This window comes from Triticum urartu, chromosome 1A (assembly GCF_056163025.1).
Source record: "Triticum urartu cultivar PI428250 chromosome 1A, HENAU_Tu73, whole genome shotgun sequence".
NCBI classification, from domain to species: Eukaryota; Viridiplantae; Streptophyta; class Magnoliopsida; order Poales; family Poaceae; genus Triticum; species Triticum urartu.
Genome location: NC_141873.1, coordinates 248,330,948 through 248,355,404, shown reverse-complemented (window position 1 = coordinate 248,355,404; position 24,457 = coordinate 248,330,948). Strand labels below are relative to the sequence as shown.

Sequence of the window (24,457 nt, the reverse complement as noted above, 5' to 3'; positions counted from 1 at the left end):
AAGGGCTGTATATATGGAGGAAGAGGGGGGGGGGGATTTCGTGGCCCTTGAGGGTGGGGTCCGAAACCAACCCTAACTCTTGTTTCCCCACACATACGGACTCTAAAAATAGCCTATACTTAAGTATTTCGAAATTACATGGGCCTGGCCCATTAATAAGGTGACGCGGCACCTAGAATAGCCTATGGACGAATATTATGAAGTGGCATCTTGTATATTTCGTCCAAGGCTTCATGCACTCCTTATGGCGGCTTCAAAGTCCTGAAATCATCACTTGTAACTCCGTTCTTGATCCCCTTGCGCATGCCATCAACTCCATGCGTGTTCTTGCTCCAATGTTCATCCTTCTCCAAGCTAGGCCCTTCATTTGTAAGCAAAACAAATGTATCCAATTTAGGCAGCATCATAATCTCATGAACATTAGAATCATTACCAAGAAACGAAAGTACCTGGTAATTTAATTGGCGTGCGCGAGCTCTAGTAATTGGTCCAGTATATGTAACAGTAGGGGTTGTGGGTGTAACAATGGTATTGATGTCCTCATCATCCTCCCCTTCTTGAAATGAAGTCGTCCTCGACGGAAGCGCATCTTCCTCACCCAAATAAGGCTTCAAATCTGCAATGTTAAAAGTGGGACTAACCCCAAAATCTACAGGTAGCTCAAGTTTATATGCATTATCATTTATTTTCTCTAACACCTTAAAAGGACCATCAGCACGTGGCATTAGCTTTGATTTGCGCAGATTAGGAAATCTATCTTTACGCAAATCTAACCAAACAAGATCTCCAGGCGCAAACACAACATGTTTTCTACCCTTATCTCCAGCAAGTTTATATTTAGCATTCATACGCTCAATGTTTTCCTTAGTTAACTCATGCATTTTTAAAATCAATTCAGAACGTTCTTGAGCATCAAAATTAACCTTCTCTGAAGATGGAAGAGGCAACAAATCAATAGGTGCACGAGGTAGGAAACCATACACAATTTCAAAAGGGCACATCTTAGTAGTAGAATGCAATGAACGATTATAAGCAAATTCAATATGAGGCAAGCATTCTTCCCACATTTTTTTGTTATTCTTCAAAACAGCCCTAAGCATAGTAGACAATGTTCTATTGACTACTTCAGTTTGTCCATCAGTTTGGGGGTGACAAGTAGTACTAAAAAGCAGCTTAGTCCCCAACTTAGCCCATAAACATCTCCAAAAGTGGCTAAGAAATTTAGTATCACGATCTGAAACAATAGTATTTGGCACACCATGTAAGCGAATAATTTCACGAAAGAACAAATCAGCAACATTAACAGCATCATCGCTTTTATGACATGGTATAAAGTGTGCCATTTTCGAGAACCTATCCACGACAACAAATATGCTATCCCTCCCCTTCTTTGTTCGAGGTAAACCTAAAACAAAGTCCATAGATATATCCTCCCAAGGAACACTAGGTACAGGCAAAGGCATATATAAACCATGAGGATTGAGTCATGACTTAGCTCTTTGACATGTAGTGTAGCGAGCAACAAAACGCTCAACATCCCGTCTCATCTTTGGCCAAAAGAAATGTGTAGCAAGTATATCCTCCGTCTTCTTGACGCCAAAGTGTCCCATTAATCCTCCTCCATGCGCCTCCTGCAACAACAAAAGACGAACGGAGCTAGCTGGAATGCATAGCTTGTTAGCACAAAACACAAATCCATCGTTAAGAACGAACTTGTTCCAAGTTCTCCCTTCCTTACAATTCTGCAATATATCTTTAAATTCAGCATCATGAACATATTGATCTTTGATGGTCTCCAAACCAAATATTTTAAAGTCAAGTTGTGAAAGCATAGTATAACGACGAGACAAGGCATCAGCAATAACATTTTCTTTACCCTTCTTGTGTTTAATGACATAAGGGAAAGTCTCAATGAATTCAACCCATTTAGCATGTCTACGGTTCAGTTTTGCTTGACTTTTAGTTTTTTTCAAAGATTCATGATCAGAATGTATAACAAATTTCTTGGGCCATAAATAATGTTGCCATGTTTCTAAGGTCCGAACAAGAGCATATAATTCTTTATCATAACTAGAATAGTTCAGACTAGACCCACTCAATTTTTCAGAAAAGTATGCAACAGGTTTTCCATCTTGTAATAACACACCTCCTAATCCAATTCCACTAGCATCACATTCAAGCTCAAAAGTCTTATTGAAATTAGGAAGTTGGAGTAAAGGAGCATGTGTCAACTTATCTTTCAATACCGTGAAGGCTTCTTCCTGTGCGGTACCCCAAACAAAAGGCACATCCTTCTTTGTAAGCTCGTTGAGAGGTGCAGCAATGGTGCTGAAATCTCTCACAAAACGCCTATAGAAACCAGCGAGGCCAAGGAAACTCCTCACTTGTGTGACCATTTTGGGCTGCGGCCAACTCTCAATAGCTTCAATCTTGGCTTTATCAACTTCAATTCCCTGTGGAGTAACAACATAGCCAAGAAAAGATACTCGGTCGGTGCAAAAGGTGCACTTTCCAAGGTTTCCAAACAAACGTGCATCACGTAGAGCAATAAAAACAACACGTAAATGTTCCAAATGTTCCTCCAAAGATTTGCTATATATCAATATGTCATCAAAGTAAACTACCACAAATCGTCCAATGAAAGCACGTAAAACTTCGTTCATTAACCTCAAGAAAGTACTAGGTGCATTAGTTAACCCAAAAGGCATGACTAACCACTCATATAATCCAAACTTAGTTTTAAATGCTGTTTTCCATTCATCACCCAATTTCATACGAATTTGATGGTATCCACTACGCAAATCAACTTTGGAGAATATTGTAGAGCCACTCAATTCATCAAGCATATCATCTAGCCTAGGAATAGGATGACGATAACGAATAGTAATATTATTAATGCCTCTACAATCAACGCACATACGCGACGTACCATCCTTTTTCGGCACTAAAATGATAGGAACATCACAAGGACTAAGGGATTCGCGTATATAACCTTTGTCGAGCAGTTCTTGTACTTGACGCATAATCTCCTTCGTCTCCTCTGGATTGGTACGGTATGGTGCACGGTTGGGTAGCGAAGCACCAGGAATTAAGTCAATTTGATGCTCAATCCCTCGAATAGGTGGTAATCCCGGTGGCACGTCTTGTGGAAAGACGTCAGCGAACTCCTGCAAAATGTTAGTGACAGCAGGGGGCAAAGAGGAAGGCACGTCCTCAAATGAAAATAATGCCTCTTTGCACACAAAAGATAGCAAACAGATTTGCTAAAATCTAGCTCATCAATATCAGATTTGGTGGCAAGTAAACATGCACTTTTCAATTTAATTTCAAAAACAACAGTAGATGGTTTATTATTAGGCTTCATTTGGTGCTCAAATTCTTTTGCCACAATCTGATTTTCACTCTTATTTGTCTCCTGTTTTGCTTTATTAGCTCTATTAATATCATCTTTCAAAATGGAATCAGGAGTCATAGGAAGCAAAGTAATATTTTTATTGTTATGAACAAGAGTATACTGATTGTTTCTACCATGGTGTACAGAATTTTTATCAAATTGCCATGGTCTACCAAGTAATAAGGAACATGCTTGCATAGGTACCACATCACAATCAACATAATCAGCATATGTAGAGATACTAAAATGCACACGAACAGTACGTGTTACCTTAACCTTGCCGCTGTTGTTGAACCATTGGATATAGTAAGGATGTGGATGTGGTCTTGTGGTGAGAGATAGCTTCTCCACCATCTTCATGCTAGCCAAGTTATTGCAGCTCCCTCCATCTATGATCACGCGAACAGAACGTTCCTTCACAACTCCCTTTGTATGGAACAAATTATGACTCTGATTTTGCTCAGCTTGTGTAACCTGCACACTCAAAACACGTTGAGCAACTAAACATTCATACCTGTCAGCATCTTCAGGAGCCATGTATTGCGTCTTATGATCAGAATCGTCTCCACCGTGTTCTTCACGTGTAATAAGAGCCAAAGTCTCCTCATCATAGTCACTAGCGGACTCATACCCACCATCCTCAGTAACAATCATCACACGCTTAGATGGTCATTCTCTCGCATAATGACCTCCACCCTTGCAACGTCGACAAATAATATCATGTGTTTGCCCTGTTGATGCCATGGATGAAGAAGAGCTCTTTGCAGGCCCAGAAGGTGTGCTCTTGGCAGATAGTGGTGATTGTGCCTGCTTTATTGTATCACGGTTGGAGGTGGCAGCCGACGGAGGAGCCGGTGTAGCAGAACGTGTGGAAGTAGATGATGCACGTGGTGTCCATGATGAAGGTCGACCTGCAGAAAAGTTAGTCCACGCCAATGCCTGTCGATCCTGCACTTCACGTTCAGCTTTACAAGCAAGATGGAATAAACGAGTGATATTAGTATACTCCTTATACTCCAGAATCGTCTGAATCTCTCTATTTAATCCACCCATAAAACGTGCAAGCATAGCTTCATTCTCCTCAACAATACCACATCTAATCATGCCAGTTTGTAATTCCTGATAATATTCTTCTACAGAATTTTTTCCCTGTCTTAAGCGCTGCAATTTTTGAAGTAATTCACATTGATAATATGGTGGAACCCAACGAGTACGCATAGCAGTTTTCAAAGCAGCCCAAGTAGCCGGAATAGGATATAATCTACAATGCTCAGACCACCAAACACATGCAAAACTAGTGAATGCACAAACAGCAGCAGGAACACGTCTCTCCTCGGGATATTGTAAACATGTAAATCGTTGTTCAGTTTCTAACTCCCAAGTAAGATATATATCAGGAACATATCTACCCTCAAATGGTGGAATATTCAATTTTAGTTTAGGGAGATGGTCATGATCTCGTACCTGAGGGTGAGCACTACCATTGCCATTATTTGCATGTGGATGACCTGGTGGTTGCTGTGCTGGTGGTGGCACGTAGTTCTGATTTGGATCAACCTCATCCTCATAATCTCCCACATAATCATCCTCCTCCATATCAGCAGTAGGAGCCACGGAAGTATCAACAGCAGCACCAGCAGTTTGGCCCGACTGAAGAGGGACACGGCTCGCTCGGCGGAGGGCTGTTTCCCGACGTGGAGGTAGTCGATGTTGTTGCTGTTGTTGCAGAGGTGCGGCAGGAGCAGCCGGTGGTGGTGGTGGAAAACGCGAAAGCAATTCAGCAAACTTGTTATCGAGCTTTGTTTCAAACGTCTTCTCCATGCCATCTATCTTCTCCATGGCCTCTTCAAATCTGTTTATCACATCTTGCACCTGTACACTCATCATTTGCTGAAACGTATCATGAAGCTCCTTGTTCGTCAAGTTCTCCCAGTCAGTCTCGTTGGCTTGTGATCCTGGCATGGTTAGCAGCAATAGAAACACACAAGAAGATGATCCTACAGACTACTAACAAGTGGTGGTGGTGGCGGGTGTCACAAATCCGTCAAGCAAATCTCAAATTCTTACCAGTTCTTACCCGGCAGCAGGCGGTGATCGGCAACCGTTGTAGTCAAAACTCTCAAAAGCTTGGATAGAGCGATTGCTAGGGAGAGTCAAACGCATGACGTAGATGTATGTGGAGCTGGGAAGGCTTATAGTATGGTAGCAAAAATGGTCAGCAATAATCAATTCAGAGATGCAAAGTTGAATAAACGCTCAACGACGGTACTGTGCTGGTCCTAGGCTAGACCGTGCTAGAGACGCGAGCCTAGAACACTAACAAAATCACGGCGGTGCATGTAAATAAGGGAAAAGCACACTCTGGAACTCTTTTTTTTCGCTCTTTTTTTGCGCTTCCTTTTTTTTGCGCTTTTTTTTGCGAAAAATCACTATAATGGCGAGTGTCTCAAAACTCTTCCTTCGTCAAACTGATAGGATGGGCACGAATTTTTTTTTTCACTTTTTTTTGGGAAATCAGGGCAGCGACGACGAAAAAGTGCGACAAAAAATCACTATGATGGCACGTGGCTCAAAAGACTCAGAAAAGCCTAAAAATAGGATAGGGAAAAAAATTTGCCCGTGAAAATTTTGGCCTAAAACTGCCCGGGGGTCTCCAGACTTTTTTTTCCGAGACCTACGCAGGCAAGGAAACACGAAACGGAATTTAGATTGATCTCAAGAACAAACCTAATATGAGAAGAACTCGGATTGGTGGTGGATATATGGTTGTGGTATATGGCAGCGGTGGTGGTATATGGTAGCGGTGGTGGTATATGGATACAGATTGGTGGTGGTATATGGATATGGATTCAGAGCGGTGGCGGATAAGCAAAAGTGGTAGATGGCAAGGCGATGATGATGGTGCGGCGGCGGCATGACAACTTATGACCAGAACTCGAAACTCTAAAAGACTAGACTCTAAGACCAGCAACTTGACACGACGATGCAACCGCAAATTCAACAAAGCAAAAACCCTAAAAAGATTATGCAAAGGCTCAGATTGGTTCGGATATGATGAACTAACCCTATTTTTTTTCTGGCTTTTTCGTGGACTGTAGGTATGAAGAACAAACTCGATCTAATCTACGAAAAACTGTAAAATCTCACCGAGCAACCTGGAAATCTGATACCACTTGATAGAGGCTAAGGTGTCCCGATGTTTCGATGAGATGGTGGCTATCGTTTTCTGTGAGAGTTGACTTTGACGACCCGACTACGAACATGCGAGACGTCGCGCCTTAGCAATCGCTAAACCAACTTCCGAGGGTTATTGACCACGCCGGAGCACGATCAACCTGACCACGAGGGTCTGTTTCCTGCGAGCAAACGAAGAACAAGCAAGAAACTGAGATTGCAATCGGGATATTGCGAATATAAGATGAAAGCTTTATTGATCAAGGTGGGGTTCTGTGACGTCTTGGCCTGGTCGTTGGACACAAACGAAGTACGCGAAGTTGCGGCTATGGCGAACTTTTAATCTAAACAAAACCCAAAGTCTAAACGACGCCCTAAGGGCTGTATATATGGAGGAAGAGGGGGGGAATTTCGTGGCCCTTGAGGGTGGGGTCCGAAACCAACCCTAACTCTTGTTTCCCCACACATACGGACTCTAAAAATAGCCTATACTTAAGTATTTCGAAATTATATGGCCCTGGCCCATTAATAAGGTGACGCAGCACCTAGAATAGCCTATGAATGAATATTATGAAGTGGCATCTTGTATATTTCGTCCAAGGCTTCATGCACTCCTTATGGCGGCTTCAAAGTCCTGAAATCATCACTTGTAACTCCGTTCTTGATCCCCTTGCGCATGCCATCAACTCCATGCGTGTTCTTGCTCCAATGTTCATCCTTCTTCAAGCTAGGCCCTTCATTTGTAAGCAAAACAAATGTATCCAATTTAGGCAGCATCATAATCTCATGAACATTAGAATCATTACCAAGAAACAAAAGTACTTGATAATTTAATTGGCGTGCGCGAGCTCTAGTAATTGGTCCAGTATATGTAACAGTAGGGGCTGTGGGTGTAACAATGGTATTGATGTCCTCATCATCCTCCCCTTCTTGAAATGAAGTCGTCCTCGACGGAAGCGCATCTTCCTCACCCAAATAAGGCTTCAAATCTGCAATGTTAAAAGTGGGACTAACCCCAAAATCTACATGTAGCTCAAGTTTATATGCATTATCATTTATTTTCTCTAACATCTTAAAAGGACCATCAGCACGTGGCATTAGCTTTGATTTGCGCAGATTAGGAAATCTATCTTTACGCAAATCTAACCAAACAAGATCTCCAGGCGCAAACACAACATGTTTTCTACCCTTATCTCTAGCAAGTTTATATTTAGCATTCATACGCTCAATGTTTTCCTTAGTTAACTCATGCATTTTTAAAATCAATTCAAAACGTTCTTTAGCATCAAAATTAACCTTCTCTGAAGATGGAAGAGGCAACAAATCAATAGGTGCACGAGGTAGGAAACCATACACAATTTCAAAAGGGCACATCTTAGTAGTAGAATGCAATGAACGATTATAAGCAAATTCAATATGAGGCAAGCATTCTTCCCACATTTTTTTTATTCTTCAAAACAGCCCTAAGCATAGTAGACAATGTTCTATTGACTACTTCAATTTGTCCATCAGTTTGGAGGTGACAAGTAGTACTAAAAAGCAGCTTAGTCCCCAACTTAGCCCATAAACATCTCCAAAAGTGGCTAAGAAATTTAGTATCACGATCTGAAACAATAGTATTTGGCACACCATGTAAGCGAATAATTTCACGAAAGAACAAATCAGCAACATTAACAGCATCATCGCTTTTATGACATGGTATAAAGTGTGCCATTTTCGAGAACCTATCCACGACAACAAATATGCTATCCCTCCCCTTCTTTGTTCGAGGTAAACCTAAAACAAAGTCCATAGATATATCCTCCCAAGGAACACTAGGTACAGGCAAAGGCATATATAAACCATGAGGATTGAGTCATGACTTAGCTCTTTGACATGTAATGCAGCGAGCAACAAAACGCTCAACATCCCGTCTCATCTTTGGCCAAAAGAAATGTGTAGCAAGTATTCTATATGTTCAGCTCGAAAGATAATCTTATGTTCATTCATGGGTTAACCCCAGATTGTTTCCCTCATAAGCATGTTGTCGTAGCCGAGCTGCCCCCTTACCTATTCGTAAGTACGTTGGGGTTCCTGAAGAAAAGGACGACTTCACCATGATGACCTGAAGCAGAGAAATGAAGACGTCAATGTAATGGATCGACCTCTTCAAGAAGAGCAACCAAGACCGAGAAGATTCGTTAGAATTTCGTAACCAAGCCTTTCCCCCTTAGTCCCCCTCTTAAATCTCGGGACGAGATTTCTTGTAGTGGAGAATTGTGACGCCCAGATATTTAAGCTATAGTAACCCTCTACTACTGATGCCACGTCACCAAGATTACTAATGTTAATCTCACGTTGATTCAAACCGATTCAAAATTCAACTTTAAAACAAAGTGAAATAATTAAAAAAATTCAAAAGTCAAAACTAAAAAGTTCTAGCTGTAGCAAATAATTCATATGTAATTGTGGTGAATAAACCACATTCCTATAAAATATTTAAGTGCTTTAAAATAAATAAAACAGCAACATAAACAAGTAATTAAATGCCTTTTTGTGATTAATAAAATTTTAAACTATTTTATTTTGGAGTTCAACTTTTGTGGCAGTGGAATACATTGGAATACTAATCTAGGTACAACTTTTGTATTTTATAAAACAAAAATGAACTGGTAACTAATAAAAAACATGAAACAGAAAACAACCCCTCCCCCCACTGGGCCAACCGGCCCAGCTAGCAGACCTTGCCCAGCCCAACCGGGTCACCTCCCTCCTCGCTACAGGAGCGGAGACAGGGCGTGGCGCCCATCGACCGGCGCCACTGCCGACGACGCCCACGCGCCTCCCATCTGACGGTCCGCGGAGGGGATAAGGCCGCACCAAGCCCCCCTCTCCCTGAGGAACCCTAGCGCGCCCCAATCCCCGCCCCCACGCTCTCTCTCCCTCCCGAGCTCGTCCGCCTGTTGTTGTCGCCGTGTCGTCGCCGTTGTCGTGGCCTCGACCACTCCCCTGCCAAGCCTTTGTATCCAGAAGACGCAGGCCATCGTCCTCAACCCCGAAGTGGACTGCCTCTTCCCGGATCGACAAGACGGCGCCGCATCCGTCGATCCCCTCCGTCGACAACCGCTTCTGTTCGTCTTCGATTCGCCCATCTTCGAGCAGCTCCGGCATCCCCGAGTCCTCCTTGAGCTCCGATGTGAGCTCCACTCCTCCCCTGCATCTTCTTAAGCTCGTCCGAGCTCCCGCGTACGCGTACGCGTACGTGCATACTAGCTGATGTTGCTCCTGCCGCCGCCTACTATCGATATGCTCCGCTTGCTACCACCGCTCCCGCTACCGCGCTCGCTTGCCGCCTCGTCGCTGACTGCTGCTGCGTGCCTACCGCCTGACGTTGCCCGCTACCGCCCCGCGCCCCTGCTGTCCACCCGGCGGCCCCGCGCGTTGCCTCGCCGATGCGTTGTCGCTGCAGTCGGCCGCACCCGCGCACACCTGCACTCGCCTGCTGCTCGCCCCCAGCGCCCTTGCCCCTGCTCGCCGACCGCGCCGGCCAGCGCCGCGTGCAGCCGCTGCTGCTTGGCCACGGCCACTGCTACTTGCCGCTGCTACTTTCCCCTGTGGCCGCTGCTACTTTCCCCTGCGGCTGCTCACACATCTTGGCCACGCCATGGCCATGTGCGTGTGTGTTCTTGTGCGTGATGTACAGCCACACAATGGATGGGCCATCCCAGATTAGATTAGGAGCCTATTTGTTGATTAGCTCTAAGCCTAGCACAAAACACCCTCTGTTAGTCCCCACCACTAAAAAAACCCTAGTTAAAATTATGTGCAAATGACACGTGGGACCCATGCACTATTTTAATGGATAAGGTTTAACTAGCTAAGTCAATGACAACCGGGTCCCAACTGACACTATTGATCAGTCAAAACTTGACTGTTGACTTTGACCGGGGCCCCACTTGTCTGCCTTTGGAGGGTACTGACCTGTGTGTACTTAGCATATTAGCCATTTAGTATTTCGTATTAAAAATAAATATAGAAAATTCAAAAAATGATTAAAACGTTGAAAATTAATATAAAATAATCGGTAACTCGGATGGAAAAACTTTATACATGAAAGATGCTTAGAACGACAAGACGAATCCAAACACGCAGCCCGTTCGTCCGCCACACATCCCTAACATAGCAAACAAGCAACATTTCCCCTCCGATGTATCTGTCCAAAAACGCAAAACACCGGGAATACTTCCCGGATGTTTCCCCCCTTGGCCGGTATCACCTATCCCTGCGTTACATCACCCCTAGCACAACGTATTGCCGCGTCTTGCTTTGTGTTACATTTGATTGCTCTGTTATTTATTGTGTTCCCCCTTCGTTACTTATTTCCGGTAGACTCTTGAGACCGTTGCCGATGTCCATGTGTTCGACTACATTGAAGACGACCCCTCTCTCTTGTCAGAGCAACCAGGCAAGCCCCCCCTTGATCACCAGATATCGCCTACTCTCCTTTATACTGCTTGCATTAGAGTAGTGTAGCATGTTACTACTTTTCGTTAATCCTATCCTGATGCATAGCCTGTCATTGTTGCTACAATTGTTGATACCTTACGTGCAATCCTAAATGCTTAGTATAGGATGCTAGTTTAATCATCAGTGGCCATACTTTCTTGTCCGTCTGCCATGCTATACCATCGGGCCGTGATCACTCGGGAGTTGATCACGGGTATATACTTATATACATAATATATGATACTTGTGGTGACTAAAGACGGGTCGGCTCGTAGGAGTACCCGCGAGTGATCCACGGATTGGGTCCGAAAGGACGTTTGTCCCGACGGCCCTCTGAGTGGATCTTTGTGGCGAAGCGACAGGGCAGGTTGAGACCACCTAGGAGAGAGGTGGGCCTAGCCCTGGTCGGCGTTCGCGGTTATTTCAAAATAACACGTTTAACGAGATCTTGGTATTTGATCTGAGTCTGGCTACTGGCCTATACGCACTAACCATCTACGCGGGGACAGTTATGGGCACTCGACGTCGTGGTACCAGTCGAAGCCTTCATGACGTCAGCGACTGAGCGGCGCGCGCCGGATTGGAACGTAAGCCTGCTCTTGTATTAAGGGGGCTAGTTCTGCTTCCGACCGCGTTCGCAACGTGCAGGTGTGCAAAGGGCGATGGGCCCAGACCCCTGCGCCATAGGATTTAGACCGGCGTGTTGACCTCTCTGTTGTGCCTAGTAGGGTTGCGACGTGTTGATCTTCCGAGGCCGGGCATGACCCAGGAAAGTGTGTCCGGCCAAATGGGATCGCGCGTGTTGGGTTATGTGGTGCACCCCTACAGGGAAGTTAATCTATTCGAATAGCCATGATCTTCGGTAACATGACGACTTGGAGTTGTACCTTGACCTTATGACAACTAGAACCGGATATTTAATAAAACACACCCTTCCAAGTGTCAGATACAACCGGTGATCGCTCTTTCACAGGGCGACGAGGGGAGGATCATCGGTTAGGATTATGCTATGCGATGCTACTTGGTGAACTTACCATCTACTCTCTTCTCCTGCTGCAAGATGGAGGTTACCAGAAGCGTAGTCTTCGATAAGACTAGCTATCCCCCTCTTATTCCGGCATTCTGCAGTTCAGTCCACATATGATACCCTTATTCCCTTTGATACCAATGCATACATATGTAGTGTAGCTCCTTGCTTGCGAGTACTTTGGATGAGTACTCACGGTTGCTTTCTCCCTCTTTTCCCCTTTTCCTTCTACCTGGTTGTCGCAACCAGACGTTGGAGCCCAGGAGCCAGACGCCACCGTCAACGACGACTACTACTACTCGGGAGGAGCCAACTACTTGACGGCGACCAGGAGTAGTTAGGAGGATCCCAGGCAGGAGGCCTGCACCTCTTTCGATCTGTATCCCCGTTTGTGCTAGCCTTCTTAAGGCAAACTTGTTTAACTTGTCTGTACTCAGATATTGTTGCTTCCGCTGACTCGTCTATGATCGAGCTCTTGTATTCGAGCCTACGAGGCCCCTGGCTTGTAATATGATGCTTATATGACTTATTTTATTTGTAGAGTTGTGTTGTGATATCTTCCCGTGAGTCCCTGATCTTGAACGTACACGTTTGCGTGTATGATTAGTGTACGGTCAAATTGGGGGTGTCACAACTCTAGTAACTGCAAAACTACTAATCAAACAGTTGGCCCTGAATAAAAAAAAGTAACAGAACATGTGCAGAATTGAACAGTGATCACTTGGGCTGCATTTGTCACGACTTACAAGGCTGCTCATTTGTAATTGTTTAGATGAGCTTGCATACTAAACGTAACCTTAGGCATGTTTGGTTGGGGAACCAAATGGATTGGACTGCGTGGTATGCTGCTGCATATTTATAATCACTTTATACAATGAGATTGGCTATAAGGTTGGCTATTAGATTAGTCCTTTTCTCCACCTTCTCTCTTTCTCTTTTCCTCCATATTTACTATGTTTGCCATGGAGCACATGTAGAGGTGGGCTTTTGGATGAGAGCCGACACCCCTCATTTCTTTCTTCTCTCTCTCCTCCACATAGACAAAAGTGGTAACATAAGCAGGCTATAAGACCCTTATTATACTTGCTCTAATGGAAACCTAACAGATTGACTGTTTAGAAAAATGCCATGGCAAAATAAAAATCTAGTATAACAAGTTAGAAGCAGAAAGGTAAATCCAACCAAAATACATAAAAGGACACATTACAAAAGCGTAAGAGTGACTTTGGTAGCTTGTTGCATGGCAGAGCGGAAGGGAAAAGATGGTATACCTTCACCCAATATTGTGCTTTGATGAATGATTCTGCACTTGTTATGTCATAGACAACGATTGCAGCACCAGCTCCCCTGTAGTACAGAGGTGCTAATGCAGCATACCTGAAATTGGTCTGTTGTCATGACTTCTTGTGTGGTAAGAAAAGCATCTTAAACGCTTGCAGATAACATAAATCAGCTAAGCAGAATGTATGTGAAAGTACAAGATGGTACAGTAATTTTATACTAGAAATCAGTGCAAAGATGTACTATAGCCTATAGGTATGATTTAACTACAGAATGTGTACCTCTCCTGGCCAGCAGTGTCCCATATTTCAAACTTCACTGTTGTGGAGTCCTCCAATGCCAATGTTTGTGACAGAAATGATGCACCAATAGTTACCTAAATCCATCGTAGTTAAATAAGATGAAAGAAATACTGTATGTAGAAAGCGACAAGGGAAATCATTCCTAGTGTTCAGAAAGTTGGACAAAATTGGGTAGTTGTTTCACCTTTGATGTGGGGTCAAACTGACCACGGACAAAGCGAAGAACAATGCAGCTTTTCCCAACACCAGAATCTCCCAGTAAAACCAACTACACAATAGTGAAAATGGAATCAACAGGCATAGTTTCTTATTTTAATTCAACTTGATGTTAACAAAGGAGATGCAAAATACTGCAAGGACATAAACTTTGAACTAACAACGAACAAATAAATAATCTAAAGAGGATAGCATATAGCAGACCTTCACTTTCAAATTCTTTGAGTCAGTTGCAGAGTTCTCGTTGTTGATATTGCCCAAGCCTCCAGTACTGTTTGCTGAATAAAAAGACCATTTATGCATCAGCATGAGAAAAAAAAAATGTCCGCTTGCAAGCAGAGTCAAATGGAAAGAGTGAATTCTGGACACATATGACGGACCACAGAATGAAACAACCCATAAATATACATAGCAAACACAACTGAAGAGCTAATTAATGTTGGATGCTACATTCAAGCAGCTCTAGCAGAATATTTTTTAAAGTAGCTATAGCAAATTAACTGAACTTGTCAATACTAGGTGAAAGAATGCTACACTTTAGAACATAAAATAAAAAAGTATGAAATACTCCGAAATCTCCCTAACAGCATGTTTCATACTCCCTCTGTCCCAAAATAAGTGTCTCAAGCTTAGTACAACTTTGTACTAGAGTTAGTACAAAGCTGAGACACTTATTTTGGGACGGAGGGAGTACAAAATATCTTACAGTTTACATGTGGCTCAAAGTGGTAAAATAAACGCCCAAGCATCCTTCTTCACACACTAGTCTTCTTATCCTAAGCATGAGCCTAGATCACAATAAGTACAGGCATATCCCATTTCATGGTATGTTTGACAACTAATTTCCTTCTTTTTTAAGAAAAAATTGAATAGATTCCTTTCTGGGTAATATTAAAAAAAGGTGTAAAGTAGATGAAATCATGAGATTTTATTTCTCGGTTTACTACTGACTGGGGTTGGATGTGGTCTATCAATGAACATCAAGAGACTGGATACAAATTTGCAGGTTGAAGCCAGATTCTGTGTTCATACTTTACATACTATTACAGAACGCAGTGAACGAATATTTGGAACTTGTGATCAAATATCCAAATCCAATCAATCAATGTGCCTTCAGGGTTAGCACTATTACAGGTGTCTGTTAGACCTTGCCAGACAGGTGCACTTGATGCAATCTTTGACCCCTAGCTCTCCCAGGCCACCCCCAGGCTAAGGCATTTCAAATTGTAGGAGTCAAAGGACATAACCTTGACAAACATCAAATGATCCGAACTCCCAAGAGACGGCTGTACTCGGAAGGGAGCTGACTCAGTGCCCCTCCATCATCAACATGTAGATATTCCTTTTGTAGATAATTTTACCCTTCAGACCCTGACTTATTCTGTTTGGGGGTATATTAATTCTTCTTGTGAGAGAAGCCCTGTAAATACCACTTTTACATGTTGTCATTTGTAATAATTATTGTATCAATCTCACCAAATTTGGTATTCTTGGAGAACCCGTCACTAGGACATACACATCCCTTTTTAAGTAATACAGCGCCCTTTATCGAAAAAGAACGTACACATCACCCTCACCCCCTCGGGGACTCCTTCGCGAGCTTACATACATGTATCAATGAGACTAAGGTACTCCCTCCGATCTTACTTGTCGCTCAAACGGATGTATCTAGCACTGAAATATGTCTAGATACATCCTTTTGGGTGAGAAGTAATATGAATCGGATGGAGTACCAATTTAGGAACCCAAATCTATACATAACCCACAAAATGCAGATGTCTACACATTTTGTGTCATTGCTCCCACAATAGCATGATCACTCAACCGCAATAACTAGTGTTTCATCCTACATGTTTGGTGAGAAGCAATTCTACATTATCAACATTCAGGATGCAGTGGTAATCCAAAAGCTACCAAAAACATAACTAGTTGTGAGTATATCTGCCTAGCAATCTAACTCTATTTATCATCGCGGAAATTCATAATTTCGCATCTACATGACCACCTAGTGCCAGTGTACTAATTGCAGCTGAGAACTGACCAACCTAAAAAGATTAAACTTTCCCCAACACAAACTCTAACCTACTCCACGATCATGAATGCAGTCCCTTATGTTATATGGAACAGAATCTAAGAAATCTAAGAAATCACATACACATGCTTACCAAATACAGTACGAACCAAACACCTCAACAATTAAGCAACTTGCTACCGGGCCGCCGTCGCTAGTCCCCGCCAAGATTTACCCCCAAACAACACCAGCATTGACCTGCCTCCTGAGCCGTTAATCGAAAGGCTAAAGTCGCCCCATCTTAATCCATCCCGTAGGGCAACATCCTACTGACCTGAGATTTCGATACTCCAGCTTCCATATGCAGCGCGACAGAGGAATAAAAAGGATACGAGGGCCAAGTAGGGAAAGTAAGATGTCACCTTGGCCTGTTGGTGAGAAGGAGGCCAACCTGGCAGAGAAGACGAACAGCCCATGGCCGGCGTAGTGGCGCCGGAAGCAGATCAAGGCGGCGGTCAGCGGTAGTCTGCCGTCGAAGTGGGGTTCGTTTTTGCTAGCTTGCAACTTTTTTTGGCTGTGCCTGTGCGTCGGTCGCTACCCGTCACGCGCGGTTCAGCGGATGGTCTAGTTTTTCTTTCTCTTTTTTGATGGAAAGGCCTTCACGGTCGAAAATTTAAGGGTGAACATGGTTTTATCTTGGGGCTACTACAAATCAGCCGGATCATCCGCCTAGGTAGACGTCCGATCAGTGTGCTGGTGGCCGTTGGATCACAACAACGGCACGGCAGCTCAACACAGCAGCGCCATTGCACCTATGGCAGAGCTCCACCGCTCCAACGCAGCGCCGATAGCGTCCAACGAGCTCCATTGCAGACCCGGCGGGCTTCAACGCAGCACTGACAGCTCCGGCAAAGCTTCATTGCAACTCTGGGTAACTCCGGCGAGCTCCATTGCAACTCCGGCGTAGCTCCAATGCAACACCGATAGCTCCACGCGAAGCTCTATTGCAACTCTGGCCGAGCTCCATTGCAGCCTCGCCGGAGCTCCAACGGTACACCCGGCTCCGACGAAGCTCCACTGCAACTCCGGCGAAGCTCCATTGCAACCCTGGCAGCCAGTGATGAGCGCTGCATCGCAACAACAATTACCCTGCACCGCCGCGCCCCCATCCGGCGTGCCGCATCAGGAGCCGCCGGCGAGCAGCTGGTGAGCATTGCGTCTCAGGGCCAATTGATCCCCTGCACCATGGCGCTCACACCATGAGTAGCTATATCGCAAGCACTGGGATTCTCCGGCGAGCAGCTGCGTCGGAAGCACCAGGATTCGCCGGTGGCCAGCTGCGTCGCAAGCACCGGGATTCGCCGGCGAGCAGCCGCCTCTCCCCTTCGTGTTGCGTCGCCTCCATGGGGTTGCAGCACCGCAGCTGGTGGCGCGCGGGGCTTCACGGCTCTTCAATAAGCCGCGAGATACAGCAGATGGTGCGCCGTGGCTCCTCCTGGTTTGCCTCTATGGAGTTGCTGCTGTTGCGTCGCCATGGGAGCATCTCTCTAACGAACAGAGACGGGGAGGAGGGAAAAGGAGTGGGGAATAACGTGTGGGGAAGAGAGAGCAAGAAGAGATAAGGTCGCGACTGGTGGAAAGCGGTGGATGGGCCCAGGGCACGTGTCAAGCAGCGCGGGGGGTTTATCTTTCTCTGTTATCATCCGGTTGATTTCAAACGTTTTCCTTTATCTTTCCCTACTAATAAAGCAGGTATCGCTTCTGGTCGTACGTCATTAGCAATTTTGCAAAAAAGTCCCTTTATTTCTGTAAATTCAACCGCAGTCCCCTTTTAAGTGGCTGAAGTAAGAAAACGTTTCGTTTTTACATAAAAGACCCTGAATTTTCGGGTATTCAACCCGCGGTCCTTTTTTCATCGTCGGCAGGCTACCTGGATCGAGTCAACGCTGCTGCTCGAGCGACTGGCGGCGGCGCGGCTGCTCGATGAATGGCGGCGGTGGCCAGAGCTTGCAGGGGTCGGATCCATGCGTGGAAGGTGTTGGGGAGGCGGATCCAGAGGTGGGCGGCGAGGCGGGAGCTCACCGGAGCCGGGCGATGGAGGGATCCGGCGCGATGGCGTGAAGTCCTTGCAGGCGGAGGTGGGTCTTCATGGCTGGTAGGCAGAGCTCCGTAGGTATTGCCCCTTGCCCCTCTTTTCAGCTTGTTCTCTCTCTCTCATGGTGAGCGCCGACGACAGGGAACGGGTAGTGCCCAGGGTGGAGCTTGGCGAGTGTGGATGGGGGCAACGCGTACGTCGAGCACCCGCACAGGCTTGCCGAAGAGTGTACAACATGGCAGGAAGATTGTGTGGGAGGACAATCGGCAGGGAGGCAGGAGAATGAGCACGGAGTGGTGCTGGCGGATCTCTGCCCTGACCTGGGTTGAGCAGCTGCACCGGGACAGACACATGCAGCCGTTCGAGCTCTGGTGAGGGGGTGGCGGGGCCATGTCGTGTGCCAGGCAAGGTTGAGGATGCCTGGGCCGCTGGTGATGGAGTGGCGAGGCCGATCTGGCCCTCTCTCTTTTGTTTCTCTGCAACCAGCACAAAGAAGCAGAAAGTTGCTGCTCTTATGTCATATGACCTAACCAATCTCTCTCTCTCTCTCTCTCTCTCTTTTCTCTTGAACTAGCACTAAAGGAGCCGACGCTGTTGGTAGCACTGAGAACGGAGGGAACATCAAGTCATTCTCCTCCTAGAAAACCAGATGTATAACCATTTGTTGCTGTTCGGATGGTGTCCACAGCGGCCAACTACACCTGGTTTGTGTGCTCTTTTTGTTAAAATAAATCCATTCTTCAGTCCATGCTATTGTACGAGACCATTTTTTGCTATTCGGATGGTGTCCACGGCGGCCAACTACAGCTGGCTTGTGTGCTCTTTTTGTTAAAATAAAATCCATTCTCCAGTCCATGCTATTGTACCAGTTTGATGTGGTGGTTGAAAAATTATTGGATTTTGTTTGGTTCCTTGAGACTGAGAGGCAATAATTTTGTTTGATTAATTTGTTGAAGCTACGCACACATATATGGCTAAGCCCTATTTGTTGTTTGTTGTTATGCAAGCAAAGGATTTCGTCCGGTAAAACACCCAGCAACAGGAGTTTCTATAATGCTGATTGATTCAGAAACCCAAACAGTATGGGTGTAGTTCTTATAATTAGAATTTTAGAATTACTAATATCCTTTTGTTCCAGTATAATTATTTTTGCTGAGAACTTCTTTAAGATGCTCTGCATTCTCTGTGTGTGTAATGCACTTTGTTATTGGCGATGACTTGTGGATGGATTATGCCGGTTGAATAAACAACATCTTTGCACAAACTAACATTGGCAACATCCAGAAATTGAGAAAGCTTCTTCTCTGTTAACAAAATTTTCTACTCAGAACTGGAATTGGCGTAGGATTTTTGGGTGGCTCTGTGAAGTAGCAGGTCTAGCTCACTTCGCCTTATCCTTTTAAAGATTGTCGCGTTTCTCGTTGTCCAAATGCTCCAGCAGCCAAGGGTGATCTACTCCATGTAAAAAGGTTTCTGCATAGAGCCCTTCAGAGCAATAATCTATTTATTGGCAGAAGACAAATTGGTTTGATCAAAGGCAGGGAATAAATATTCAGAAGACAAATTGCAGACGACAACCCAGGTATTGTTCACGTAGGTATTCAAAGTGTAATTAGTTGCCTTGATTCGATTCTTTTGGAAATAATTAGTCACACTTTTGACCCAAAGCGACAACAACATGGCGTTGTAGCTCATCAACTCCACTATGGCTTCCATTAGCAAGTTCTGGTAGCAAGCCAACTAGATGCTATTGTAATTGGGGTGCAGAAGATGGAGGGGAATGGTCACCGATGACAAAAGTGCATTGAGTGGTTGGCATCCTATGTAATGGGTGTCAGCGGCTAATCTACCATATCTTTTGAGTATATTGCATGTGTTGTCCTAACATATACACATGTTTATTTTGAGCACTTGCATTTTTGGCTGCTATTATTCAACTGATGATGATGCTGTAACATGCACTAATTCTCTATTTTGGCTTCACTTTCACTGAATTATTCCAAACTGTGCACTGGTTTTTTTAAATCTACATAGCTAATTCTTTTCATCTCACAAACTGCACATATGAGCTTATGAATATGAAAAAATGACTCCTAAGACATGAAACCACAATTATGGGAAGCCAGATAAGCCAAAAACCCTACAATTTTCTTTTTTGTTGTTTTTCTTCAAGATTTTCAGTGAACTTAGGAGCTCTGAATATAAGAACTAAGTATCACTACTGAAATGACACATATAAAAATTATCAACCCTGTATTGAGAAAGCTAGAAAATGAAGTATGAAAAGTGTAATTCTGTTAGAACTCCTAAACCTTGTCTTCAATGTGTGTGATTGTAGTCTCTTTGCGATTTTGGTTCACTTACACAGGAAATACTATTAGGAGCACACTATGATAAATACATGTAAAGTTTATCATCGGTAAATGAATATGAATCAAATTTTGTTTTCTTATGTTTACTATACAGGAACTGATCGTTCATGATCACTATAAGGATAAATTGGTGGGTTTACTTCATTCAGCAGCATATACAAATCTTTTTTGTTGTGTTTTTGGTTACTGGTATTACTGTTTTGAAGGGTATAAATAGCTAAATAATTTTAATTAGGTTTTCAGTCTCAATATACAGTCAAACAGCAGATGCAGTAATTTTGTAGAAGGAATGCAGCCCTTGGTCTAACAGTGATTTATGTTTTTTATGTGACATGGAGCGATCTGTGACTTTGAAGCACATGTGAATCTTGTTATTCTGCAAAATTTATGTTACATGCTCATGGTTTTGCTATACCGCTCTGATCTGCAACCTACAAAATTGCTATCTGCCTAACACATAATGTTGGTTGTTAACTCATAACATAATATCACTAGAGCTCTACATATGCATGTTCTTTTAAAAGGAAAATTAATATAAGTTTGTTTCTGGCTAATACACGGTATTGAAAGTAATAGTGTGAGGGAAACCAAGCATGTTCTGTTACGGAAGAAAATATTCTTTATTTTCTTTAACTCAATCAATAGACGAGTGTGTTTACCAAAAACTATACTATTACTTATTTTGGTTGAAGGATTTGCATGCTTAGTAACACATGAAATGCTTAATATGAGCTCGATATTGATGATTTCAGTTTATTAGTTGTTCCGCCGCCCGATATTGATGATTTCAGTAACACATGTTCAGAATAATAGTGAGCTCGAGAGTGTGTCTCCTGGGAAGTCAGGCAGGTGTTACCGTTACCCGGAGCTCAAATCGGCAAGCCTCTCCGATTCGGACCTCCTCATCGCCTTCTGCGCCATTGTCGACGCATACACACAGGCGCTCGAGAAGACCTAGCGCCGCGACAATGATGACACATCCCCTAGCTATAGATGGCGGCCGCAGCGTAGATCCCTTGGCCGGGTTCGAGAGTCGTTGCCCGCCCGATGGCCAGCGCATGACATTTGAGGACTACTCCACCGTGTGCTGGCTGCTCAACAGGCTCCATGTCACCTTCCAGGAGCGCGACGTGTCCACCCACGCGCCCTACTGGGACAAGCTCCGCGTGCTGCTGCCGGGACAAACGGTTCCATGTCACTGTCACAGCGGCTGTTCACGGATGGTAGGTACATTGTTGGTTTTTTAGACTTGCAGCACTCTGAAATTACAGTAGTTAGGACTTGCTTTTCTACTTCAATTCCCAATGTGTTATGAACTTATGATAGGTTGTAATATTTGAACTTAGCAATCAAAAGTATTAGTAGGTAGTACATGTTGTTTTACAGTGTACAGCTTCTTCACGGACATTATTCAGTAGCTGTATCTTCTTACCAAATTCAGTGTAAGTCTTGCCTCTTGATGTGTTATAATCTCTACAGTAGGTGCATTGTGATTTTCCTTTTAATGCATAGAATAGAAAGTTTAGCGTAAGCGTGATTATAAGCTTTATTAGTCACTTTTCCCATGTTTAACAGTACATAATATAGGCAGAAGTAGTTTCTCCCATATTTTTTATGGACAGTGTACCTGTGATGTACCTGTGATTCTAAGCTTTATTAGTCATAACAGACTCTATTTCATATGATTTTAATTTCTTTTTCTTTTTAGTGATAGCCAAAGCATGTTGATCAGGTGGGGCATTAGCATTATCGAGAAGTAGTGATCTGCAGGACACAATCATGTGAAATTCAGAAGATTTGATTGCTAGGGATCCGGCCTGGATTGATCTGCCATGCTTCGCTGCAGGTTTATCATACATATATATCTCCTTGTAATTTCCTATTTTCTAGCTTTGATCTCCTCCTCTTCTTCTTCCATCTTTCTTTTCTGTTTTTTGTTACATAGAAGAGGTATGTTTCCTATTGCTGTACTTTTTCCCAAAGTCTTTGTGTAGAGGGGTTAGGTACATGTGGTCTAGGATAGGGTAGTTCCACCATATGGTATTGGGCCTCGCTAGAGTGCATTTATCCAGGGCTGGTTGTAAACGATCTAAAAGTTGTACTGATATCCTTGACATAAGATTTGAATAAAACTGTTTCATTTTCGGCCGACTCTTTTGGCTATTGAAGCGAGACATACACTTATCTTTTCTCATACATACAATTGTTTATTGTTTTGACATACATACAACTATCATGATTTATTAGTATATTATCTGAAGATGCCCTAAGTTGGTGTTGCTTGATCTGAAAACCGTAGTTTGTCAAATCTACAAGACCATCTGTGAGATATTGAACTATGTGTAGTTTTTTTTCCGTTGCAACGCACGGGCCCTTTTGCTAGTGAGCACTCATGTGAATAGTAAATTTACAAAATATATTAGAAAAAAATATAAATTTCTGAAATTTCGGGGTATGAAACTTAGTCGACCATTCTACTCACATGTGAAGTTTTGTTATGTATTGACACCCCTGGTATTCTTAGTGAAGAAAAAATACAACTGACACCGTACTATTCGTCAAACAGTTTTTTCTAATATAGTTTTGATTTTTTCATTTTGCCCAGATTACTAAGGATATGATTTCGTCGTGAAACTTCATATGCGAGTATACCGATTGACTATGTATATTACATAAAAAATCATTTTTTTATTTTTTTTCTAGTATTTGTTTTGAATTTACTATTCATAAGGGATGCGCATGGAACCATGTTCACCAAATCCGCGTCCCTTGATGGTTAGCTTTATTAACTTAAATGATATTTACATCGTTCGCCAAAAGGCTAAGAAGAAAACTAGGAGGCGTATCCGATCACAACATCGAGGATTACTCCTCCCATAATTATTCATGATCAATCATATTAGACTCTCTATTACAATACTCAATAGAAACCTTTTCGAAATCTTGCAGTAGACTACGACATTCATTCAAAATTGATGCTGCCACCATGAAGTAACCCTCATTGTTGTTTAATGCTTCGACCAAAGTAATACTGTCTGATTGGACAGTTACCTTGCCGCAACCAAGGCTAAGCACCAGTAGCAAGCCTTGCCGAAGAGTTTCTACTTCCGCGCATACAACATCTACCACATGTTCCATTTTCGCTATAGCTGTTGCAACAAATGCACCATTATGATCACGGATAACCACCCCACATGCTCCACTTTTATCTTCATCGGAAAAAGAAGCATCAACATTTAGCGCTACAACCTCCAAAAGAGGGCACTTTCATCTGTCATTTGTGGTGATGCTTCCGGTTTACCTGCAGCGCGAACAAAGTTCAGACTAAGAGCATGAATGACCATCGTTGTTCGAGATATATGTTGAACCTCCTCTCGTCTGACCATCATCCTTCTCTACCACCATAAATACCAACATGTCGCTGCCACAATCTTAGGTACTTCTATCGGACCCTTGTATTGACACTGGAACTTACTCCCGCAGAGCATGAACTCAAGCATTTTTGCTCCCAAGCGATCTACCATTAGCGCGTCAGCTACGATTTCATAGAGTCCCAACTCCTTCCATATCTGTTTGGAACTTGAGCAAATAAATAAACCATGCCAGATATCAAAGCGCTTTGTTGACATAGTGGGCATTGACCACTAGTGCCAATGTGACGATTTGCAAGGGTTGACAAGAAAGGTATTGTGTTGTGAAGGCATCGCCACACAAAAAATCACTTTTCCTGGCATTTTCAAGTTCCAAATCTTTTCCCAAACTGGATGGTTTGGAGAGCTAGATTGTCCCATGTCCCCCTCTGTTTTGCTTCCAAACTGGTCATTCCATTCTACATAATTGGCAGGCCGTTGAGGGAGTCCTGGACTAAAGGGTCCTCGAGCGTCCGCCTTGTTACCCGTGGGCCGGACTGATGGGCTGTGAAGATATAAAGACCGAAGACTCTTACCCGTGTCCGGATGGGACTCTCTTTGGCGTGGAAGGCAAGCTTGGCGACCAAATATGAAGATTCCTTTCTCTGTAACCGACTTTATATAACCCTAGTTCCCTCCGGTGTCTATATAAACCGGAGGGCTTGCTCCGTAGAGCGGATCATAGTCATA

General features: G+C 43.7%; 1 protein-coding gene across 8 annotated transcripts in view; it reads right to left on the bottom strand.

Annotated features, from left to right (window-relative positions):
* LOC125505995 (ras-related protein RABF1) overlaps positions 1-16,558 on the bottom strand; it is a 30,352-nt gene extending 13,794 nt beyond the window's left edge. Inside the window, exons 1-7 of one of the 8 annotated variants that reach the window (XR_015600389.1) lie at positions 16,045-16,558; positions 15,127-15,299; positions 14,084-14,157; positions 13,848-13,931; positions 13,643-13,737; positions 13,352-13,457; positions 8,235-8,672 (exon numbers count right to left, since the gene is read on the bottom strand). Coding sequence is in view for 3 of the 8 variants with exons in the window: in XM_087517842.1 (XP_087373968.1) it covers positions 12,985-13,110; positions 13,352-13,457; positions 13,643-13,737; positions 13,848-13,931; positions 14,084-14,157; positions 16,342-16,366 (510 nt within the window). In the remaining 5 variants the exon portion in view is untranslated. Of the gene's footprint in view, positions 1-8,234; positions 8,673-12,779; positions 13,111-13,351; positions 13,458-13,642; positions 13,738-13,847; positions 13,932-14,083; positions 14,158-15,126; positions 15,300-16,044 lie in introns of those variants that run through there. The other 7 variants (XR_007282570.2, XR_007282568.2, XR_007282571.2 and 4 more) reach the window with 7 other exon arrangements.
* Positions 16,559-24,457: the final 7,899 nt, after the last annotated feature.